This window comes from Chanodichthys erythropterus, chromosome 8 (genome assembly GCF_024489055.1).
Source record: "Chanodichthys erythropterus isolate Z2021 chromosome 8, ASM2448905v1, whole genome shotgun sequence".
NCBI classification, from domain to species: domain Eukaryota; kingdom Metazoa; phylum Chordata; class Actinopteri; order Cypriniformes; family Xenocyprididae; genus Chanodichthys; species Chanodichthys erythropterus.
The window spans coordinates 4659913-4686100 of NC_090228.1; the positions used below are offsets into that span (position 1 = coordinate 4659913).

A 26188-nucleotide genomic window follows, 5' to 3' on the forward strand; every position below is an offset into this window, starting at 1 on the left:
TCACACTGAGAGGCGGAAAATAACGGAAGACGGACAGCCAGTCTGACCAATAGGATATCGCTGCTGTATGATTGACGTGGATTCGCTCCAATTAAAAATGACTCCGCATTTTCTCTCAGCAAACCGTGTAAAGCCAACAGTACCAAACTGTGTGCACCGCCTCAACTCCCATTTCTGTCAATGGATTCTTACTGCGGGTAAATATCTTGAAATATGAACTTATTATTATATTATAGCGCACTTAAGATAATCTTACTATATTCTGAAGGCTTAGAACGCCTGAAAAATAGAACTAAATGACCGTACTAAGTAACACAAAGGGTAAAATGCGCCCAAAACGAATGGAAATGACCCGAAAAACAAAAGGAAGAAATGAAACTGCTGTTCTCAGTTTCAGACAGCTAACTTTTGAAAAGTTTATGATACCAGATGTTTTACAAAAAAACAAACAAACAAAAAAAAAAAAAACTGGCAAACTACTACATTTATTCATGAACATTAGGACGAAAGTACAGTATAACAATTTTGAAGTGATTTGTTGAACATAATTTCAAATATTACGCTTTCCAACATATCCGTTATGTTTCAGAAGTCAAAAAATAAGACATTTTCACATTTTAGTTTCTTTTATAAACAGTCAAATCCAGTTCATGGGACTGGAACGTGTGTTTACATGTCTAAGTGCATCCTGCTAGCGCCCTCTGTCGCGACTACAACAGCATGACACAATCATACCAACAACATTACTTCATGTGCCTATGTATGACTGTTAAAGGGTTAGTTCACCCAAAAATGAAAATTCTGTCATTTATTACTCACCTTCATGCCGTCCCACAACCCGTAAGACCTTCGTTCATCGTCGCAACGCAATATTTTTGTTGAAATCCGATGGGGCCTGCATACGGAGCAATGACATTTCCTCAAGATACATAAAGGTACTAAAAATATATTTAAATCGGTTCATGTGAGTACAGTGGTTCAATATTAATATTATAAAGTGACGAGAGCCCAAAAAAACCAAAATAACGACTTATATAGTGATGGCCGATTTCAAAACACTGCTTTAGGAAGCTTCGGAGCATTATGAATCAGCATGTTGAATCAGCTGTTCGGAGCACCAAAGATACGTGATTTTGGCAGTTTGACGCGCGATCCGAATCATGATTCGATACGCTGATTCATAACGCTCCGAAGCTTAATGAAGCAGTGTTTTGAAATCGGCCATCACTATATAAGTCGTTATTCTCTTCGCTTTATAATATTAATATTGAACCACTGTACTCAAATGAACTGATTTAAATATGTTTTTAGCACCTTTATGGATCTTGAGAGAGGAAATGTCATTGCTGGCTATGGAGGCCTCATTGAGCCATCGGATTTCAACAAAAATATCTTAATTTGTGTTCCAAAGATCAACTAAGGTCTTACGGGTGTGGAACGGCATGAGGGTGAGTAATTAATGACAGAATTTTCATTTTTGGGTGAACTAACCCTTTAAGGGCAGGCACAAAGATAGTCAGAGTTAATGTCAGTGAGCAGAATAACGCTATACAAAATATCCTCTTTTGGTTCCTAAAGTCTAGGAAGGTGTCTTCACTACTGGTCTCGCAGGTTTTCACTTAAAAACACAATATTATCTGTGGAAAGAGAAAGACAAATGATATTTGGTTAATTTTTGAATGGTTAAAGCAAAAAAAAACAAGTTATTTTTTAGAGTCTGTAGTAAAGAAGCACTAAAGTCTGACCTGCGATAATAGTTGTTGCCTGTCGCCTGACGTTGTTTTTATCCATGTACTCTCCATAATCAAGCTTTCCTTCCACAAGAATTCGAGACCTGAAAATAAGTTTAATCCTAAGTTATTAGCAGAGCGTTTTATTTTTAGATTCACAAATGCCTCAAAAATAAATAGGGAACGCACCCTTTCTTTACATACTGATACGCCACGTCTCTGAGGCCTGGTTTGAATACTGAAATTCTGTGCCATGTTGTTTTCTGGGTGACATCTCCTGCAAAAAAAGAAAAGAAAAAAAGAACCTTTCTTAGTTTATTAAATTCACCATGAAACAAAATGGACAATTCTTATTTTTTATGGACTATTGTAGTATTATTATAAATGATTTATCCGTGCACTTTTTTTTAAAAATTCATATTCCCTCATAAATTTTAATCAAAATAACTTCCCCTCCCTCTTGCAGCAACATCTCTTCTTGGATGAAGTGTTTATTGGTGCGAGGGCGGGGCAATCTGTCACTCACATGAGATCAGCAAATAGCAAACCACAACCATCAAATCAGTTCCAGATGAACAAACTTAAAGGGTTAGTTCAATTACTCACCCTTATGTCGTTCTACACCCGTAAGACCTTCGTTCATCTTCAGAACACAAATTAAGATATTTTTGATTCAATCCGATGACTCAGTGAGGTCTCTATGTAAATCTCAAGATCCATAAAGGTACTAAAAACATATTTAAAACAGTTCATATGAGTTCAGTGGTTCTACCTTAATATTATAAAGCAACGAGAATGCTTTTTGTGCGCCAAAAATACAAAAAAATGACTTTCCAACAATCTCTCATGATGGCCGACTTTCAAAACACTGCTTCAGAGCTTTACGAATCAAATCAGTAATTCAGATCTCCTATCAAACGGCTAAACTGCTGAAATCACGTGACTTTGGCACTCCGAATCACTGATTTGATTCATAAAGCTCTGAAGAGGTGTATTGAAATCAGCCCATCACTATATTGTTGAAAAGTCATTATTCAGTTTTTTTGGCAAACAAAAAGTATTTTCGTCGCTTTATAATCGGTCTTTGTCAGGTGACGTCACACTCGTGAAAACCGAAGTGCATTATGGGTGTCGCCGCCATTTCTGAGGTATCCAAACAATCTCTGTATCAGTGCAGAGTTGTTTCTTCTTTGGCTACTTTTCATTGTAAAAATGGCACACTTTTGTTGTGTGAAAAGCTGCAATAAAATGTCCCACGATAGAAAATGTCAAAAACTTTACTACGAGATTAGATTTAGTCGGTTTCCTACTTGAAAAAAGGCTGTACGGAGAGTATTTAGAGGCAATAACAGAGGCGCTGGATCGCACGGGTTGCCGCGGTGAGACGCAAAACATCACTTTCGTCAAGATATCTCCATTCATGTATGTTTGCTTTGTACATTTCACAAAGGTAAGTTAGAGGTTTCTGTTTTCTAAAGCAGAAAACGTTATAGCAACGCATTTTTTTGGATTGTATGTGCTATGAAACAAGTCAATTTAAACTGAATCCCTTTACTTGAATATGTCTACATTTTTTTTCTTAATTTTGCTACAGCATTTTTATACTTAAGGTACGACATTTTTGCTCTGTATCCATATACTGATTCTAATTTTCTGACTACTTTTTACAGCTGTGGTCTGTGGACCTTTTCATTTCATTGCAGATCAGCCTGCTTAAAGATTATGGAGACTGACCCCAACTGGACACCTTCCCTCCCTACATTAAGGCCACATCAGCATTAAACACAGGCTGTGTCTCAATCAGCTCCCTAGTTCATTAGTTAGGGCACTGATCAGGACTGTCTCAGTCACAAAATTTGTATACACAATATACTGATTCAAGAGCTCAGAGCTGATTGAGATGCACACACAGACACTAAGTAAGGAAAAACAATCCAGTCAGCTACTTGGGTAAAGTTGGTTTTATATTTGCACATTCAGACTTCTGATAAATTCAGACTTTCCAATAAATATGCAATAAATTAATGTTTGCGAATTTTAAGCAGCGACATGATATTGACAACCAACGATTGTCAACTTATAACATTTTTCACAGTCGATCAAAATAGGCAAGTATTGTTTAATGGCATATTTACTTGTGAATGTCCACTGAATGTCCAGTGTAGTGTGATTAACAAGGCTATTGAATACGGATGTGCGAATATAAAACCAACTTTACACAAGTCAGTCAGCTAACACTATGGTCCATCAGGCTGGAGAGAGTGATCATCTTCACACTGAGAAGATGCAGGAGGCTGGAGGAGATGGTGATCTGCATGTGCAGAAGTAAACCGACTTGATATGTACAGGATGTCTGATGTTTGTTTTGGAGATGATGATGTTAATGTACTATACAGGTCTGCCAAACCTGGGAACCTTTATGGCGTTATTCCAATTTTTTTTTTTTTGTGCCTCTGATTCCAGACGCAACAAATACAAATTTCAAATGCTTCTGTGAACCTTAATATACCTCAGATTTGATCTGCCTGCACAAAACTTCTAATGTTTCCCCTGAGACGGTATACAGAACAGTATACAGAACATTCAATGAAACTGTCATATCTATGCAAACCTGAAGCTTTCAGCTGTATGGGCAGACAGAGATGATTTGCACAGAAATATGTCTCCTGTGTTTAAATACAGAGTAGCAGAGATTATTGACTGTTTTTAGATTTTCACAGAGAAACCATCCAATCAGCGCATGTTTGAATCTTTTGTAGAATTGTAGTGTAAAAATGTGCTGATGCTTTATCCAGTCTTGCATGAACAATAAAGCATGTATAATTAAATTTTTCAGGGTGATTTGTAGATTTAGGTTATATGCACTTATAGTATTAACAGTATTACACAATCTGTAAATCAGATATTTAACTTGCATGACATACCTTTGTTTTTATTATTATTAAGGCCTTTGGAAAAAAAAAAAAAAAAAGAAAAAAAAAAAAAAAGACTCATAATGTCATTGACCCAGACAACACAGAGGTAGATGGAGGACAATAATTTACAAATTATTTTGGCTCTAAAAGGTATACTATATCAGAATGTACTATAATAAAATACACTATTAAATTCTACATACATCTCTGATGATGCCTTGTTTATTGGAACAATGTTTATTGTGGTATACATTGGTTTATGTACTTAATGCAATAAAGAAAAAAAATGCATGAAAAAAAGGGTAGTATTAGTTCAAAATTCTTCCTGATAACACTAAACCATCCTTAATCATGCACTTGTTATATAGTTAACACGACATCATCATCATTATCGTTACTATACTGTGTTATTGCAGTCCTTCCTTCAGAACATAAATAAATCCTGCACCCATTAGTGAAATATCTGTGGGCTTCGAGGGATTTATAGTTTTTAAATTGTTCACTATGCGTTTATGCCATAAACAAGACAGTTAACAATATTTAAGTATGATGATTTAGGTAGCAATGCGGGGTCAGTAGCACTCCAACTTACTGCAGTCAGTTCGTACTGATCTATGTTATGAATGGATGAAAATTTCTCCAAATAACGGTCCCTGGCATCTTTGGTGAGTTTATCGCGATATGAAATTTTAACTTAGTTCTTGTGCTTCTTCATATTTGCGAGTTATTTGCTTGTTATCTCAACTCGTGTAATCTCTTTCATTCTCACAATCAGCAGGGATACCACAAATATGGCGCCGCGGTGACGTCACACACAACAAAATCACGTGTCTGACAAAGACCGATATTAAGGTAGAACCACTGAACTCAAATGAACTTATTTAAACATGTTTTTAGTACATTAATGGATCTTCAGATTTACAATGGCATTGCTGTCAATGGAGGCCTCACTGAGCCATCAGATTTAATCAAAAATATCTTAATTTGTGTTCTGAAGATTAACAAAGGTCTTACGGGTGTAGAATGACGTGAGGGTGACTAATAAATTACATTATTTTCATTTTTGGGTGAACTAACCCTTTAAGTAACATCCTACATTTTTATGACCACATATTTGCACAATGATGAAAGTTTTCTCAGATAAAGCATATCCGTAAACTAGAATTAATTTGTCACCTACAAACTTTAACATCATCTCTTTGTCTATCAACAACAACAAAACTATCATATCTTAGAGATTTGTATTTGTCCCATACACTGTATTATACAGAATGCAAACTGCAGTGAAATGTAAATCTGATCCACTCATAGACTGTTCACCTGTAGTTGTGGGCTCTCCCTCCCCGGACCGCCACATCTCGTTTGTTGCCATGGAGAAGATTGTGACGGGGTTTCTGCCCTCCACCTGTCTCATGACGGGGTCTTGCCCCACTCGCCCAAGAAGCTGCACTTTGTTAATAGCTGTTAGGAGTGGAAGTGAAAAGACAAAAAACATTGTTTTTTAGCAAAGAGAACCAAAGCAAAATGGTTTAAATGTACAAAACTTCTATCCTTTTATACACAAAACATTATCGGTTATCAGGTAAAACAGTTTTTCATTAAAATATTGTTTGATTGCTGAATGCCTAAAACAAAAACATGTCAATAACATGTCACAAATTTTTGGATGAAAATAGTGATGAGTTCTTCCTTCAAGCACTTTTAATATAAAACAGGCAACTTTCAAACACAATTCATCAGGCAGATAATATTATGCAGTAGACCAGGGGTTTTCACATACAGTGATAATTAATATTATACAAGTGTAATATTATAAATATTATATATAGAAATATTTAGTTTCTATTACGTTACATTTTTTTTCTACTCACCATAGTACTGTAAAATGTATTTATTAGGGCTGGATAAAATATATTGATTTCTCATTTTTATGGACAAAAAAAAAAAGTCTCAGATTTCAAGTTTTGCCCATTTTAATACAAAATTCAAAGAATAAATACCATTTTGGCACTCTTAAATGTGATGTGAGGGATCACTTTAGCGCCTCAAATCGAGCAAAGCAGCAGTGCGAAGCGCATGTGAACTGATCATCTCTTCCACTTTACTACCAATTAAAGCACAAAATAAACATGAATGAACATCAGAAGGTGTGCTAAATGTGTAGAACTTACCGAAATCCACATCATGTCTCATGTAATCGCTCAATCAGTGTTTCAAACGCGGAAAGATGCAAATATAACAGCTTGTAAACAATATGTTAAAATGTTAAATTTACCTCAGAAAAGCTATTCACTGTTTAACTCATTAGTCAGCCTGAAAAATTAACTCTAGAGATGAGCATTTTGCTAAATATACTATGCACTATATTACATATTCATTATATATTTTACTGTTCTTCAATAATTAATGTATGTTTGAATAAATACATAAAATTTTTATGACAGCCATAATTTAACTGTTTATATTTAAAAAAGAAAGAAAGAATGGGAGTAGAAACTTAATTATGCTATTATAAAGGTAGCATTATAACTTTATTAGGTAACACTTTATTTTACAGTGCTGTAGTTACACATTACTACATGTACTTACTATAGTAATAACATTAAAATTATGCATAATTACAAGTAACTAACCCTAATCCAAACCCTAACCCTAAATGTAACTCTAAAGTAAGTCCATGTAGTTAATTAATAGTACTCACTACTTATTTGAGTAATTACAATGTAACTACAGCACTGTGAAATAAAGTGTAACCCTTTATTGTTATAAAATGTGAGTGTAATTGAAGTATTTGTATACATTTATTTATTTATGATTTAATGCTATATCAGCAGCAATGGCTATATTCATGGCATCAGCAGTATAGTATTTGTATACAAATAAGTTAATTTTAACCTTCAATAATGTATTACCAGCTGACTCCCTGTATAGTTACAGCATTAGTTTTGATTTTTTATGCTTATGAAGCGATGCTATGTACTGTACCTGATATATATCCAAGTTGATCGATATCGAATTGAAATCAAATGGTGAAATTTGTGTCAATACCCAGCCTTGGTATTTATAAATATTTTTATTTATTGATCTAATCAACTTTTATTATTGTTAGTTAAATCAAGTTTGAAAACCCCTGCTGTAGTAGACCGTATACTATGATTGACAGATACTCACATCTCTCCAAGATCAGACTTGTATCTGTGGTCCTGTGTCGGACAAACTGTTTAAGTATCTGTCAGGACAGAGTGAAAATAGTCAGCCTACAATAATCCTCATAAACAAACATAAACATAAACATCTGCATCATGTTTTATTACCTGTGCGGAGGCATTTCTCAACATCTTCTCTAGTTGGTGGATGGTGCTATGATGTTTGCTGATGGGTCATTCGCTCTGTGAAAGAAAAATGGCATTATCTGAGTATTAAAGTTATAGTATACAGTAGCTTTTGTATGTGAAAGTAATGTTGAAAATGATATAATTTGCCTTATTCGCATTCCGCATATAAAAACAGCAATGCCATGATGTAGTTCAAGGTAAAACATCCTTTATAATATGATTTCTTCATTATTAATTTTACAATTTAATCATTTAAGATTTGTTCTGTATTTTGCTTTCAGCAAATCCAATCAAGAAACACATGTTAATCTCCCGCCATTAACGTACACAAACTAGCCACGTTTAGAAGACATATTGTAATGGTGATTGTACGCTTTATACCTACGATTCATAATCTATATCGTCTTTGCATTTTATATAAAAAGACAAATGCAAAGATAAACTTCGACTTACAAGTTCAAAAGATCTTGAGAATGCTTCAATAACCCCACGCTGTTTCCGGTGCGTCTTAGAAAACATTCCCCAGTAGCAACAAAAACGAACAACATCCGTTCCCGTTCTGTCCTCTCATCATATTCATTTGTTACTTATTATATTTTTATGTGCCTTCAGTAGCTGGCATTTTTATTTCGCAGGAATTTGTTTTATTAAAGTTAATATATTTACACCGGTTTAGTTTTGTAAAATGAATGTTACATTAAAATTAATAGTAGGCCTATTAATTTTGTCCCAGACCCTTATTTCCAATACAAAATATAATTTTTTTTTAAAAAAATTAATAATTACATCTTTGAAATTATGATAAAAAAGGGAAATTATAAACACCGAAATTACAACACCCAAGGAACAATTTTGCACCAAATCTCAAAAGTTAGTGTATAGTTGTTGTTTTATTTATTTAACTGAACAGTTTGTGCCATCAAGTTGGCAACAATATAGCTTTGCATTAGAACAGTAATATCAGGTGCATAAAAAATAAATATTTAAAAATGTAAATTATAGGGTTTTTCTTTGTAAATCATCTATTATTTTTCATTACCTTCAGGGGGTTTTGTATAAGAAAGAAACTCATTGTGAAATACACAAAACCGGGTAAATATCACTTAATATTAAAATTGTGTCATTGCAGTCAAGCTGAAATTGTCAGTTTTTACAAATTTTTTAATTATGTGTAATAAATAATAATAATAATAATTTATATATAAAATGCTAGCTATGAAATTAGTCAGCCATCAAAATTCATTTAAATACATAATTTTAAACATGATGGAAGTGGCATTGTAGTGAAAACATTCATGTTTAATTTAAAAATGTGACAAAAATAGCAATCATGTGATGCATTTATAAACACTATTTCAGTTTATTTAAATCTACATGGCTGAAAGTGCTCATAGTTACAGAAACACACATCTTCATTCAACAATTTGGTTTTATAAAATGCGACAGAGACACAAATGTTTATTTAAAATATTTGTTATTTTTAATTTGAGGCCTTGAGGTACATAGAGTTCCTGAAAATCCAAAGTGCATCCAAACAACAACAACAACAACAAAAATAAAGAAGTGCATTCGTACCAGTGGCTTTACTTACAGTAAATGTATGAAGAAGATTCATATTTAGATGATAATACTGTGATCAGTCTCATATATTGGAGTGGTCTGCCATCCATCTTTTTATATTTATATATAATAAATGGTTTTATATATTAAATGTTCTGTGATGTTCATGTGCTCTGCATTGACTTCCCATTAAAACATTGATATTTTACACATATTACAGTGATTATAATCCTGAGTGTAGACAAAGGCGATATGCTAAACAGAGTGGAATCCTGCAGTCTCTGTTCAACACACAGTAAGACACAATACAACTTAAATTCAATCTTAAAGTGCAGCATATTCATTCAAAGGCATATTCGCAAATCAGAATACCTGTGCGTCTGTTTTTTTATTGAAGCTTGTGTCCACCACAGAATAAAAATTAAAAAAGGTAATTGCAACTTTTTATCCCACAATTCAGATTTTTTCCCCTCTCAATTGCAAGTTTATATTTCACATTTCTGAGAAAAAAAAAGGTCAGAATTGTGAGATATAAACTCGGAATTGTGAGAAAAAAACTGTTAATTGCGAGAAAAAAGTCCTAATTGCGAGATATAAACTTGGAATTGCGAGAAAAAAAGTCAGAATTGCAAGATATAAACTTGGAATTGCAAAATATAAACTCAGTATTGCGAGAAATAAAATCGGAATTGCGAGATATAAACTCGGAATTGCAAGATATAAACTGGGAATTCCGAGATATAAACTCGGAATTACAAGATATAAAGTCAGAATTGTGAGAAATAAACTCGGAATTGCGAGAAAAAAGTCAGAATTCTGAGTTATAAACTCATATTTATGCAATATAAACTTAGAATTCTGAGATATCAGCTTAGAATTGCAAGATCTAAACTCTGTATTTTGAGAAATAAAGTCAGAATTGCGAGATATAAACATTGCAATGACCTTATTTATTTTTTCATTCTGTGGCGGAAACAAGCTTCCATAGTTTTTACTATGCAGAAATAAGAAATTCAATCTGACAGGGACAGAAAGAAAAAGATAGAGACAGATGCACAGGCAGCAGATCTCAGGGTTTCTGGAGAACCAGACTGAGCAGCTGAGAAAGAAGGCGTTGGGCGGGCTGACTGATGGGGTAGTGATGGGGTAGTTTGTCCTCCAGCCCTGACGTCTTCACGTAGTACCTATAAAAACAGAGGATTTTTATAAAATATATATGACAGCTCTGTCATAGCCTTGAAAAAATTTGGTCTTGATGAAGCTCATGAAGAACCTGAACTCCTCCTTGAATCCATTCCTGATGTACTTGCTCAAACAGGTGCTGTGCTGCAGACAGGCCAACAGAACATGGAATCGCTGGTACAGAAGAACCGCTTGAGATGGGCTGACCGGATACTGCGGGTCTGAGAGAACCAGAACCACCTGCTGGGCCTGATATCCAACAAACGGGAGCTATGATAGAGATGATGGAAAGACCAAACAAGATGATCACATTAGCTGAAGCTCTAGAGGGAGGTACGTTCAAACATTTGTTCTGATATGGGCATGCTAATCATGTGGATTCATGCAAATGTGCATGAAAATGAAATGGTTATATACTTACTAAAAATGGATGAGGTTTAAGCAATCGAAACACCCAGCCAATGGTAAGGAAATGTCCCAGCGAAGGTGTGCGGCTAGCCTTTGAACCACAAATAAGACAAGTAAAGCTGATCAGTATATATATATATATATATATATATATATATATATATATATATATATATATATATATACAGTACAGTCCAAAAGTTTGGAACCACTAAGATTTTTAATGTTTTTAAAAGAAGTTTCGTCTGCTCACCAAGGCTACATTTATTTAATTAAAAATACAGTAAAAAACAGTAATATTGTGAAATATTATTACAATTTAAAATAACTGGGTACTATTTAAATATATTTGACAAAGTAATTTATTCCTGTGATGCAAAGCTGAATTTTCAGCATCATTACTCCAGTCTTCAGTGTCACATGATCCTTCAGAAATCATTCTAATATGATGATTTGCTGCTCAATAAACATTTATGATTATTTTCAATGTTGAAAACAGTTGTGTACTTTTTTTTTTCAGGATTCCTTGATGAATAGAAAGTTCAAAAGAACAGCATTTATCTGAAATACAAAGCTTCTGTAGCATTATACACTACCGTTCAAAAGTTTGGGGTCAGTAAGAATTTTTATTTTAATTTTTTTGAAAAGAAATTAAAGAAATGAATACTTTTATTCAGCAAGGATGCATTAAATCAATCAAAAGTGGCAGTAAAGACATTTATAATGTTACAAAAGATTAGATTTCAGATAAACACTGTTCTTTTGAACTTTCTATTCATCAAAGAATCCTGAAAAAAAATATTGTACACAAATATTTTGTACAATTGTACACATTAAATGTTTATAGAGCAGCAGATCAGCATGAATGATTTCTGAAGGATCATGTGACACTGAAGACTGGAGTAATGATGATGAAAATTCAGCTTTGATCACAGGAATAAATTACTTTGTGAAATATATTCAAATAGAAAATATTTTAATTTGTAATAATATTTCACAATATTACTGTTTTTACTGTATTTTTAATTAAATAAATGTAGCCTTGGTGAGCAGACGAAACTTCTTTTAAAAATATTAAAAATCTTAGTGCTTCCAAACTTTTGGACTGTTTACACACACTGATCAGGCATAACATTATGACCACCTTCCTAATATTGTGTTGGTCGCACTTTTGCTGCCAAAACAGCCCTGACCCATCGAGGCTTGGACTCCACTAGACCCCTGAAGGAGTGCCTTCTTTCCATAGTACATCCTGGTGCCATGTGTTCCCCAGCTAAGCGACACACACGCACCCGGCCATCCACGTGATGTAAAAGAAAATGTGATTCATTAGACCAGGCCACCTTCTTCCATTGCTCCGTGGTCCAGTTCTGATGCTCAGATGCCCACTGTTGGCGCTTTCGGCGGTGGACAGGGGTCAGCATGGGCACCCTGACTGGTCTGCAGCTATGCAGCTCCATACGCAACAAACTGTGATTCACTGTGTATTCTGACACCTTTCTATCAGAACCAGCATTAACTTCTTGATCAATTTGAGCTACAGTAGCTCATCTGTTGGATTGGACCACACCTGTCGCCAGTTCACCACTGTTCCTTTCTTGGACCACTTTTGATAGATACTGACCACTGCAGACCAGGAACACCCCTCAAGAGCTGCAGTTTTGGAGATGCTCTGACCCAGTCGTCTAGCCATCACAATTTGGCCCTTGTCGAACTCGCTCTAATCCTTACGCTTGCCCATTTTTCCTGCTTCTAACACATCAACTTTGAGAACTTGCTAACAGGTGTCGCGATGAAGAGATAATCAGTGTTATTCACTTCACCTGTCAGTGCTTATAATGTTATGCCTGATCAGTGTATATATATATATATATATATATATATATATATATATATATATATATATATATATATGTGCTACTCACCTCCTGACAGAGCACAACCACCTCAAACAGCAATGCGGATGCCGCGTCTAGATAGTCCGCCTGAAGACACTGCATCTGCGACACACAAAGAAATTTCATTATCATAAATTAAATTTAATTATCATAAATTAATTGATCATTTAAAAAATCATACCATTTCTTGTCTGATCCTCACACTGGGAAGTATATGAAGACAAAATACTACATTTTTTCCATTATGGACTGTCTTTTATACCTTAGTAATTGAAGATTTGGAGTCATTCGTAGAGTCTGGCAGCTGAAGATCCGGATCACACACTAAAGCTAGCAGCATGTCCGCTGTGAGAGCCCCTCTGCATCAAAAAGCACCCACATCTCATTAAAATAAGCTTTGATGAGCAGACTGATATTATTGCCAAGGTAGAATCACTTACTGTTTGGCCATCAGCATGCTGAGTCTTGTCGGTTCAATCTCTGTTTCCCTGAACATCAGGCTTAATATCTGAACCACTAAAGTGCAAAGCCTGCAGAACAAAAAGCAACAGCAACTTCATCCATTACAGAAAATTACAGCACAAATCATGAAAATGTGCTTGGTGAGTTGAGTTTAACATAGATAGTTTAGCTTGACTGACTGTCATGTAACTCAAGTTACATGTTCATGTGTTACATGACAAGTTGCATGTCTGCTTTTCTTATTATGATGCTTACAGAAGTCTGTCAGCTGTGTAAACTCCTTCCTGATTGCCCTGAGAGCTTTCAACCAGAGTTTTCACCAGGAATGGATAAAGGTCAGGTGACTGAGGAGCAAATAAGAGAGGAAATTTCATTTTTGGAAGAACCGTTCCTGTAAATACTAATGCATACAGCTGCATCTTACCCTCCAGAAGAGTTTTTTGATGGTGGGGTTGCGGTATGTGGCAGTGTGCAGCTCCTGCAGTAGTAAATACAGACTCTCCAGACTGATGCTCTCCTGTAGCAGCTCTCCACTCAACTGACTGAACAAGTGACACGTCCGCTCCCAGCTGGAAACACATGAGCAGACGCTGTGCATTTTACACTGCCTGCACGCAAAAATATGAATAGTTCAGTCAGATAGATAGAGCATACAGCAGATATATAGCAGTACCTGATCTTGTGATATTTCTGTTTCTGAAGAGAAGAGGAGGATATGCCACATCTCCTCCTGTACAATGGGTCCAGCATCAAAGTTGATCTCTACAAAAAAACAAAAAAATAAACACATGGGACAAGGTATTTCAAAAGTGGGAATGAGCAACCTATATGTTTATTAAACATTTACCCTACTTTTGCATTCGGGTCAGTTTTGTATGGAAGCTAAATAAATAAAAAAGGTAATTGCGACTTTATAACTTGCAATTCTGACTTTATAACTCTCAACTGTGAGTTTATATCTCGCAATTTCTGAGAAAAAAGTCAGAATTGTGAGATAAAAAGTCGCAAATACCTTTTTTATTTTTATTTCATGGCTGAAACAAGCTTCCAGTTTGACCCGGAAGAGGTTATTCTGTGGAAAATGGCCAACGTACCAGATTGACTTGCATTGGCCATTAAATACAAAAAACCCAGAAGCTAAGATATAGAAATGGACTCCACAAACACACACACACATACTATGATATAGCTGCTCCAAGAGCTCTGTAGGTGAAGGAATATTCGAGACGATGGAGATACAGCATAAAGGTGCAACTCTTCCTCTTTCTCATCTTCCTCTTCCTCCATCTGCTTCTCTGTTATTGTCCTCCTCGTCACTCTTGTCAGGACTGAACCCCTGTGGCAGAACTCTACGGGGTCTTGAGCAGAGGTCCGTCGCTGATCATTTGTGATGCTGGGGAGAGGAGTCACACTGGAGCTGGAGGAATGAGCGGGGGAACTATTAAACAGACCCAGTCCCAATACATCCGGGTTTGGACAGGAAGCTGAACGTCTTTTCGGAATGACACTGCCCTCTTCTTCCTCCAGCCCACCATCACTATAACAGACAAAGATATTTTTTTGTTAGGGCTGGTCAAAAATGTCAAGATGATTAAGATCTGAAGATCTGAATATTATTATTATTGTTGTTGTTTTTTTATAATATGAAAAACATTTTATTTTAGATGAAAATGTAAGGAAGCAGTTTTGTTTTAAAATATGAATATTATATTAATAGTATTATCAATAATAATAATATTAAACAAATAATATTACTATTTTAGGGAAGTGGTTTTGTTTTAAAATATGAACATTAAAGTATTATTATCAATAATAATAATATTAATATTTTAAAAACTTTATGACATGGCAAGTAGGGTTATTATACTTATTATAACTAACAAAAGTGACAAAAACACAACAAAAATTAACTAAAATTAAAATAAAAACAGAAAATATTAATAAAAACTAATGGGGAGGCATTTTAGCTTGTCAGATGGTAAAACCCCAATAAAATATTATGATATTCAAACTTTTAAAATAATATTACATTAAAAATAAAACGTGTTTAATATGTGGCCTAACGTGTTAAAAGTCAAAGGAAAATTTAAAACTGCATTAATCATCTTGTATTTGTCACACAGATTTGTCTAATAAAAAATACTTCATAACAGGCTGATCTAAGAGATCTTTTTATAATCAAAACAGTGTCTTCAAAGTGGTCCTCTGAACTGTATAATTTACTAGAACCTTTGATAAAGCATGAAAGCAACTTGTTACAGCGCCGCAAACTAGCTGCACTGTCACACCATATCCACAAGGAGGCGCTAGCAAATGACAAGTTCAGTTTGGCACAGAACTTCAAGGTTTGGATGCCAGACAATGTCGTTCATGCCCCATCATCATCATCATCATCATCCTCCCATTTCAATCTCCTCTAATAGGATGCAGGATAAAAAAGAAAATATTTCCATAGGCCTCAACATTCTCACAATTTCCCAAGTGGAAAATGCCCACAAACTTTTTTTTAGGTGCACTGACCTACTTTTCATCTGAAAAACGCTCACAGACCATCTCTGTGTAACCACCGATTCAATAAACCCTTCAAATGATGCTTAAACTGTGGAAAAGCTGGCTTTAAATAACGTTTATAGCACTTCCCATGTGGTTACGTGTGTGTCTCTTCAGACAAATTGCAAGTGCTCACAAATATGTGCTGAACGTGAACTAATGGTCTCCCTTGGGTAGGATTCGACTGGAGCTGAGAGGCACATTACAGTGCTACTGAGAAAAATGACACATTCACACTGTTCTCAGAACAGTCTCGGAGAGGTTTGATGAACACAAACATATAGTAGCAGTGAAAGCTAGCTTCTCCCGTTCTTCGTCAATACATAAACACGTGTCGTTAAGAACATCAAGCTGGCATGTTTTGCTGAGACAAACAAGGTCTTTTAATTGGACATTTATTAGTTGGCGGTTTCCGTCTCATCTTGTGCCCTGGCAACAGTGTGAATGACGCCAGTGGCCTCCCCCTCTGCGTCCCCTGCTCACTGCTGTAAAGTCATGGACTGTCAACAACAGTGTAAAATGCATGACTACACATCATGTTTGCAACTGATGTCAGTTTTGGAAACCATGTTAAAGTTGTTTACAAAATCTAGCAGCTTTCGTTGTGAACAGCAGTGTTGTTATTGTCAACTAAAACTAAAAAGCATTTTTGTTATTTGTAAAAGCTGAAATAAAATAAAATATAAATATTCAATGAAAAACTTAAACTAAATTTAAATTAGAAATGTTGCCTTTGCAACTAACTGAAAAAAAAGTTTGAGTTGAAGTAGTGAAAATACTAACTGAAAACTAAAATTTATATAAAAAAAAAAAACTCCAAAATAATAAAACTGGCAAAAAGCATAACAGATTACTAAAAATGTTATGAAAACTAAAAATACAAAATAAAAGCTAAAACTATAATAATATACAGTACAGTCCAAAAGTTTGGAACCACTAGGATTTTTAATGTTTTTAAAAGAAGTTTCGTCTGCTCACCAAGGCTACATTTATTTAATTAAAAATACAGTAAAAAACAATAATATTGTGAAATATTATTACAATTTAAAATAACTGGGTACTATTTAAATATATTTGACAAAGTAATTTATTCCTGTGATCAAAGCTGGATTTTCAGCATCATTACTCCAGTCTTCAGTGTCACATGATCCTTCAGAAATCATTCTAATATGATGATTTGCTGCTCAATAAACATTTATGATTATTTTCAATGTTGAAAACAGTTGTGTACTCTTTTTATTTCAGGATTCCTTGATGAATAGAAAGTTCAAAAGAACAGCATTTATCTGAAACACAAAGCTTCTGTAGCATTATACACTACCGTTCAAAAGTTTGGGGTCAGTAAGAATTTTTATTTTAATTTTTTTGAAAAGAAATTAAAGAAATGAATACTTTTATTCAGCAAGGATGCATTAAATCAATCAAAAGTGACAGTAAAGACATTTATAATGTTACAAAAGATTAGATTTCAGATAAACACTGTTCTTTTGAACTTTCTATTCATCAAATAATCCTGAAAAAAAATATTGCACACAAATATTTTGTACAATTGTACACATTAAATGTTTATTGAGCAGCAAATCAGCATATTAGAATGATTTCTGAAGGATCATGTGACACTGAAGACTGGAGTAATGATGCTGAAAATTCAGCTTTGATCACAGGAATAAATTACTTTGTGAAATATATTCAAATAGAAAATATTTTAATTTGTAATAATATTTCACAATATTACTGTTTTTTACTGTATTTTTAATTAAATAAATGTAGCCTTGGTGAGCAGACAAAACTTCTTTTAAAAACAGTAAAAATCTTAGTGGTTCTAAACTTTTGGACTGTACTGTATAAATAATACTAAAATAACACTGATGAATATATGTTAATAAATATTACTTCTACAACAAGAAAACCAACATGAAACAGCAAACACAAAACTTAATATGCTGCTAGTGGTTTCTAATTTGCAAGATCCGTCTTTTCTTTTTCTGCATTCATTAAACATGCATATGTAATGCGACCTCTCTTCTTGCCTCATTTCCTGTTCAGAGGCTCACATTGCAACATGCTCTGCAAATTGCAACAAAAAAGTTACCTTTAAGTATACTGAAAATAGTTCCAGAAGTTTCAGTATGTTTTCATAGTAAAGTGCCCCTGTTATGCTATTTTAAAAGGTTTCTAATTTTGTTTTGGAGTCAAAGAGGTGATGATGGCATCGGTTTTACCGTATTGATACAGGCTCGAGTTATCATCCTTTGGATGAAGTGCGTGCAAAGTGGATTTGCTTTCGCAGCGCAGAAAACAGCGTCTTCTCGACATGTCGAACCAAACTCTTCCAGGCCTCAGTTACAACTACAGTGTTTGAGGGTCAAAGTAGTTGTTGTTCGCCGGCAGCCAATGAAGATCATAGGCTGGCATTATGCAAATTTGTTAAAAACCAACATACATGTTGTGCAGGAAGTAAGACTGGAATTACTGACGGCTCGTTTCAGACACTTCAGAATCGCTTCTTTCTTTTGCGAGACAATAACTCCATTTATCATGCACAAAAAAAAACATAATAGGGACACTTTAAAAGATAAAGGAAACAACACAGTCTATTGATCTCTCGTTCTCTATTTGCTGCTTCTGTCCTGTCTTCTCTGCTTCTCTTCTCTAGTGAGTTTCTAGGCCAACATTCCCCTCCGCTCCTCATTTAGGAAGTCAGAATTAGAGGATTGTTTTGAGAAACCAGCCATGAGCGTAATAGTGCACTAGTATTATTGAATACTTTCGACTAATAGTGAAATAAAAGAGTCAGCTTATTATTCATTCATTTTCTACTTTTTGATCCATTAAATTGTTCTAATTAATGCTTTACGTTGCATGTCACTTTTTTTGTGATGTTAAACAATTCCTTTGGACCTTTAAATCAATGTATATTGCCTATGGTATCATTGATAGTTTAACTCAGACAAAAACTTAATCAATTTAGTCTCTAAGCAACAAAGCACAACACACACAGATCTTGTGCGCCCCGTGAGATATAGAGCAGTGGGATTCAGAATATCTCTGCATTTATTATCACACAGGTTTGTTTAATATGATCGCTGTAGCTCGAGTTGCTAAGCAAATTCCTCTTCAAAACTGAGACTGTTCCTTCTGAGCATTGTAGAGTCAGATGCAGTAAAAAGCTGTGCAGTGGAGATAAAGCACTTTGAATGGGTCATTGTGATGGTCACAAATACACAGCAGTAGTGGTGGTTGAAAGTGAGGCCGTTAACACTGAGAGGGCTTTACCTCATTGATGTGGGAGAGATTCTCCAGCTGGAGGACTCAGACGACGTTCCTGACAGGAGATCATGACTCATTCCTGCAGAATCATAAGAAAACATAGTTATGTCTTCATCTACTTAAAAAGATTCATAATGGTGATTAACTTTAAAACAGCAAACAATGTCACATTCATTTTTTTGTCCAACAACTGCAATTTATACAGCAATTGTATATTGCATATGCATATTGAATATACCATCAAAATATGAGGAAAATATTTTAGATTTTTAAAATATTTTAAATATGAGGGAAGAACAAAACACTAAACTTGGTTAAAGTGCCCCTATTATGCTATTTTAAAGCTTTCTTTTATTTTCTCATAATATACATTGCAGTATCTCCTCATTTCTCATAGTGTATGAACGGTTCGCGCCTCAGCACTTGATACACAGTGATATGAACGGTAATGATGGCGTCAGTTTTACCATATTGATTCGAGCTCGAGTCATCATCCTTTGGAAGTGCATGCAAAGTGGATTTGCTTTGGCAGCACAGAAAACGACATCTTATGAACAACATGAAACAAACTCTTCCAGGCCTCACTTACAACTACAGTGTTTGAGGGCGGGTCAAAGTAGACGTTGTTCACAATTTTACATTCACAAACAGCTATATTACACACTGCATGAAAGGTAATATTTGAAAAAGCATAACAGGGGCACTTTAGGGTATTTATCTGACAAAAGTATTTGAAAATATGGCAAACTAAAAGTTAAATGTCATCGCTCAAAAATCTGTGATTTTTACCTTGAAAAATGTATTTAATTTAAAATAGACTTTTTACTTTTTTACTTTTACCAATTTTTTGCCATGGTTTTGTGTGCGACTTTGTCTGTGATGTTTGTTTAAAGGGGACCTATTATGCAAAATACACTTTTATAAGGTGTTTGGACACTGATGTGTGTCAGCAGTGTGAAAACAACCAGCCTATAATGGTAAAAATCCACTCACTCATTTTTTTTTTGTATAATTCCCATAAATCAAAAGCAGTCTCTTCAAATGAGCGGATTCAGATTCCCCTCTACAATGACATCATTGTAGGGTGAAGCCCCGCCCACAGCCTGTGACGATCTGCCCTATTAGCATAGACACAGCCCTGAGTAAGCCACAGCAGTACGCCATTTCTGTAGCTGGAGTTGTACAATGTCTCCGCCAAAGAAGCATTACAAGTGACCAATGAACATAAGAGTCTCCATAGACTCCCGCCATCTGAGTCACTGAGGACATTGTGGTTAAATTTAATTTTCAAAGGAAATGTCTTGAAGAAAATCAGTAAAGTCTTGTACATTCGCAAACGAGGGTCTTTTTAATGAATCCGTTTCAAACATATAAGGCTGAACACAACTACTGACAGTTTCTGACATTTTCAGTGCGTGAGATTGTCCTATTTTGTTTTTGCCAGTGTTCTGCAATCTGTCCTACACTGGTATGCCGGAGCATGAGCTCCTGAAGCTCCGCCCTCTTCTCAAAAAAGGGGCCCAGGAGCAGCAGCTCATTTGCATTTAAAGGATCATGAAACCCCAAAACACTTTTTCTGAGATGTAAACAGATATGTATAGGCTGCACAATACTGAAAACACTAAAGGTAGTCATTAATGTAATTCATAAGTGAAAAATAGTTATTTTTGCATTTTTCAGAGCGATTTCTGTCTTCCGGTTTGAAAAGCTGAGTCGGAGCAACGTCACAAAATCTGACATCATCGTGTACTTTCGGCCCAAGTATGGGCATGATCGAACATGCTGACGTAGACCTTTTCGAGCGATTCTCGACATATATTCATGACATAAAGCTCATTTAATCCAATCACTGCGCTGTATAATTGCAGTATTATGCATGAGGAAGTATCACTTCTCTCGCCTCGGTCTCTTGTCATTCAGAGACTTATTGTTGGTGTTCATTTCTTCAGTGCTACAACACAATGTGTTTTCCTGAGATGCGACCAGAGCAGAGGTTTGTGTGCATGTGGATTGTTTTGCTGTAATCTACCAGCACAATTGGAAAATATGTTTGTGTTAGATGGCATTACAGCAGAGAATTAAAATGTCACAAAAGTGCGGCTTATTCACCTCTGCCTGCTCTAGCTGCGTTCAAACACGCGAGCCGTAGGCTGTTTCCTTCAGAACAGCAGCACGTGTTGTTTGTATTTTGCTCGCGATGCGGTCAGAACTGGAGTTTGTAAACGTACACATGAAAAATACGACTGTTATTATGCTATACACGCGGAGCGCGCATATGATCGGTTTCAGCGAGTTTAATAACACTAGCCACGTGACACATAGTTCATACAGAATAAAGTATCCGTGTTTAAAGTTTTTATTTCACACATTCTCCAGCACCAAACATTAACCAGCACGGTGTAGTTATGCACACGTATTTCATCAAGTTTTCTTCAAATGAATTATATGTGCAAACTGGACACTGATACAGTGGTGTAGCCGATATGAACGCGACGACACAATTATTCTAATAGACAAAAGACTGATTTTGAGACTGCAGTGCTCGTAAACGTAATCAATGTAGCCTATTATTAGCCCTATTAAATATTCTTTCACATTTCTCCCATGTGCTTGTGAGTTTGTCATTTTCCCCATGCTCATATATTAATATTCATTATTGTGTATAATGAGTGTGTTCTATGTCTGTGCTTCATTGGTTGTTCTCTCCCTTCTTCTCCCCCTCTACACTCCCACTTTTCCAGAGCTTTACATGTCCATTTTTACTGAGTTTTTGCAGCTCAGAGGTGTGAACAACCAGGCTAAAACAGGGGGGTTTCATGACCCTTTAAAGGGACACACATAAAAACTGCATGTTTTTGCTCACCCCCAAAAAGTGGCAATTTTAACATGCTATAAGTTATCTGTGGAATATTTTAAGCTAAAAATTCACATACACACTTATTTTACATCTTGTAAAAGGGGCTTAATAGGTCCCCTTTAAAGTTTGAGAATATGTATGATTAATTTTGTTGCTTGTTTGCAAATAAGAAAACCCAATAAACTATAAATCATAAAAAAAAAAAAAAAAAAATTTGCCATTGACTCATTAAAGTTATAGAACAAATTGCACAACGAGTGAATCCTCTTCATTCACAGATTAAATGATGTATAATTACTGAGTGTCCTTGTGCGTGTTGTCCACAGTGCTGTTTCTTTGAGATAACCTTGTTTAGCTGTTTATCCTGAACTGGTTAATCAGCTTTCATGCACTGCCTATGTGCGGGCAGAGTAAATCTCAATGCCGAAGTGTCAGGCGCACATATCCTAACGATTAAGATGGACACAAAACTCACAGCTGACACATACACACAGTTCAATATGGGTTAGGCAGGTGTCAGTACTGCTGCTTCATCTGGACTGGAGAAAGAGCTCATGGATTAACACACATACCGGCTGCGCAGGTCAGGGACTTTACTAATGCGATTACAGTTTGATCACACTGTCGAAGGAAAAATGGTCTGAATTCTGAGCTTCTAATAATAGCTATGCTGTCAGATAGCTCATATACGTCTGCAAAATGTCTATCTGGAAAGCATCTGCTGTGTACAGACATCTGAGAAAAGTCTTTAAGACGTCAGTTTTACATACATTCTAAATCGTAAACATCTTAAGGACATTTTCTAAATGTCTATTTAACATCTGACGGGAAATGTCTAAGAGACGTTTGCAGATGTGCAAAATACATCTTTCAGATGTAAACACGCACATCAAATAGACATCTCTGAGATGTATGTTTGCTGTCAGGATACTTGTGAACAGTTAATGAATTCCTGATTAATTATTAATTCTTGATTTAATTAAATTGCTTTTTTTACCCTCCAGAGAATGACGGGTGCTCGAGTTCCGTCCTTGCGATGGAGATGGTGGGCACTCTGGCTTATTCTTGCTGGATCCTTTGGGTCTTTTGCTCTTTTTCCCAGTATTCTTTACAGTGTGAACAACACGAATATGCATTGAACGCTCACGATCCTGTCCACTGAGGAAATCAGGCAAATCGTTGATCTGTGAGGAAAAGATAGAGATTTGTGTTGACATCAAGCCCGTTCACACCAAGAAAGATAACTATAACGATAACTATATTAGCGTCCACACCAGCGAACGATATCGTTCTGTTGTTTATTCTATTCTGCCGCTTTGAATGCCTGCACCCTTTAAATTTTAGATTCTGATTGGCTGTCAGTGTTTTTATCGTTCATCAGCTGGATAAAATCGTTCTGAAAGTGATTCCAACAATATCGTTTCTCTGTGCTGTGATCATTATAGCTGTGGTGTGAACTCTGCTATTCTTTAATACTGAGAAGGATTTTTATAACTTTATCATTATCTTTACAGTTATCATCCTTGGTGTGAACGGGCCTTTAAGCCACTTGAAGTGGGAATGAATGACCTTTTAATAACGTCTAATCATCAGTAATCAATTAGCATCATTAATATGTATATTTATATATAAAATGTGCATATATTGCATTCCCAGCCAGCAGCAAGCTGTAGATAATGCAGTTTCTCCTAAGAGATAAACTGTCTTTCCTTGGTAATTCTGCCATTGTGACATTTACAAGCTTCATCCGTCCGTCTTTTACAGTCTTCTAGTACCAAAACGTTCCATGACTCATGCTTTGAGCTGTGTAAGTGCATAAGCTTACCAAACAAACCTTCTTTAAGCAGTTTAACATGACAGGATAAGTTAACATCCTCACTATTATTAGCGTTGTCTTGGCAGTACTGCAGCTTAGAAGACAGTCGTGCTTTATCTGACATTTAAAACACATTGACTCAGCGGCGAGTGACGTATGATTTAAAACTGATAAATAAATAACAAGTAAATAATATTACATAATTAATAATAGCATGCAATGAGTAATTTAGGTTTAACAAATATACAAAAATAAGACTATTGCCCTGTAAAATGCCTCAAACAGGGTTCCCACATTTCTTAGCTGATGTATTTCCATGATTTTCCAAGACTTTCGAGAGTTTAAGAGTCATTTCTAGCTCAAAAAATGTTTTTGACCTAAGCGTAACAACACAAATGTATATTTCCATCTATGACCTTTTAGGATTTTATTAATTGTAATGACTTCTCCAGGACTGGTGACACTTTTGAAATTCCTGATATTTCCATGTTTTTCAGGACTGTGTGAACCCTTTTCAGACGATTAGTATGCCCAAGTTAAATTATGACAATAAATGCTGCAATACAGATTTTGAATTTGAATTTGTGCACGAAGTCAGCGTTTACATTTATCTATGCAACTTTTCAGGGTGGTTATATAGTGTCTATTTTGTTTATTTTTTATTGTTAATATACTACTAATGTGCATATTGCATTCTATTGTACTGTTATTGCACTAAATTGTGTTTTAGGCTACTGTATTATGCTTGTGCTGTTTGAGTAAACGCATTAATCAATCTACATGCAAATGTGGAAATAAAGCACTCTATATTGATAGATGAAATGACAACATTAATATATATATATATATATATATATATATATATATATATATATATATATATATATATATATATATATATATATATATATATATATATATATCTTGCTCTCACCAGCTCGATGCTCGTGACGTGTCTGAAGCTGAGCGCCTCTCGCAGCGCGCGCGGGTGATACTCGCTCAGATACACGCGCTCATCGGTCAAGATCACATGCATGAAAACCTTCTTCACCGACCCCGAGACCACCACACACGGCTCGTAGACCCGGATCCGCTCGTACACATCCCGACTGGTGTTTCTCTTGAGGAAAGTGTCCAGTTTGCTGTTGTTCTGGCTGAGCAGCCCGTGCGCGCTGGTTCTGGCCATGGGAATGTCACCTTTAACACCTCGCTCACTCACTCTACGTCCCATATCCTGCGCATGCTGTCATATTAAATGTAATGCATAAGTTATTAATAGATTCATTCACTCCTTCCCTGCCGTGTTGTCTGTAAGGTGTATTCTCGCGCTCTATGCCTATTTGACTCATGTTAATGGGAGAGGAGCAGCGCTCTCGTTGCGCATGCGCAGCCACCTTTATAAATAGTGCAGCATGGCTTGGCTCTTTGTTATGAGGAATGTATACAACATGCAACAATCGCAAAAGATAAAAAAGGAAAATTAAATGAATATAAAACGTTACATCTGATTAAACTGATAAAATGCTTTTATGTTACAGGGGGCGTTTGGAAAGACTTGTCAGTGAGTAAATCAGAATATTATTTTTTTGACTGATCTATATATATTGTATAATAATGTAGATACAAAAGATGCCCTTTTCGTTTGAGGAGGAAAGATGGGTGTCTGAGATTGTTTTGCGGTTTAATGAAAGAGAAGAGTGCGCTTACTGTTTCATGACCGCTTTTGTGGTCAGAGCCACAAGCTTGCAGTCTGAAATGACTGTGGAACAATTGCGGCATCTTGTGGACATAGAGGCAAGTCAGTTTTGAGCAAACGTTTCCATTTCTTATTGATGGAGTATGTGTGGAGTATAAATGAACCTGGGAGCAATCGCGAGCTATCTATGAAAGCATACTATCAAAGCCCTCTAAAACACGTCAACGAGTACAGCAAGGAGCAAAAAGAGTCACGAAAGACGGTGTTAAACTACCTCATGTCTCAAAGCACATAACATTACAATAATAATGAACATAGCTTAAAGAGCACTAACCTGTACCACCTGACTGCATTCGGACCGAATGCAATGATTGGTCGAACATTTTATGGTCCTAAGCAAATCCTTTACCCTGCCTTTAATGTACAAAAAAGCCATTTTGCATTGTTAAAATGGAGTAGGCTATATAGCAGTAGAATTTTTAAACATCAAGATTTTATTACTTGAAGAT

At 35.5% G+C, this 26188-nt stretch overlaps 2 protein-coding genes and 1 long non-coding RNA gene across 3 annotated transcripts; 1 reads left to right on the plus strand and 2 right to left on the minus strand.

Annotated features, from left to right (window-relative positions):
- The first annotated feature begins 134 nt into the window (after positions 1-134).
- On the plus strand, positions 135-4677 carry LOC137024227 (uncharacterized). Its single transcript, XR_010895664.1, has 3 exons — positions 135-197; positions 2197-2318; positions 3434-4677. It is a non-coding gene; the product is annotated as an uncharacterized lncRNA (long non-coding RNA).
- On the minus strand, positions 475-8514 carry ssbp1 (single-stranded DNA binding protein 1). Its single transcript, XM_067391530.1, has 7 exons — positions 8434-8514; positions 7960-8034; positions 7817-7874; positions 5966-6106; positions 1920-2007; positions 1746-1834; positions 475-1637 (listed from the first exon to the last, which is right to left on the minus strand). The coding sequence occupies exons 2-7, from the start codon at positions 7981-7983 to the stop codon at positions 1597-1599; spliced, it is 441 nt and encodes a 146-aa protein (XP_067247631.1). The 5' UTR covers positions 7984-8034; positions 8434-8514; the 3' UTR covers positions 475-1596.
- A 2095-nt stretch (positions 8515-10609) lies between these two features.
- c8h12orf56 (chromosome 8 C12orf56 homolog) lies at positions 10610-25169 on the minus strand. Its single transcript, XM_067391524.1, has 13 exons — positions 24918-25169; positions 23165-23351; positions 19317-19389; positions 14670-15027; positions 14164-14252; positions 13915-14059; positions 13746-13834; positions 13469-13558; positions 13291-13387; positions 13056-13130; positions 11144-11221; positions 10814-10992; positions 10610-10724 (listed from the first exon to the last, which is right to left on the minus strand). The coding sequence occupies exons 1-13, from the start codon at positions 25167-25169 to the stop codon at positions 10610-10612; spliced, it is 1827 nt and encodes a 608-aa protein (XP_067247625.1).
- Between the last annotated feature and the right edge of the window lie 1019 nt (positions 25170-26188).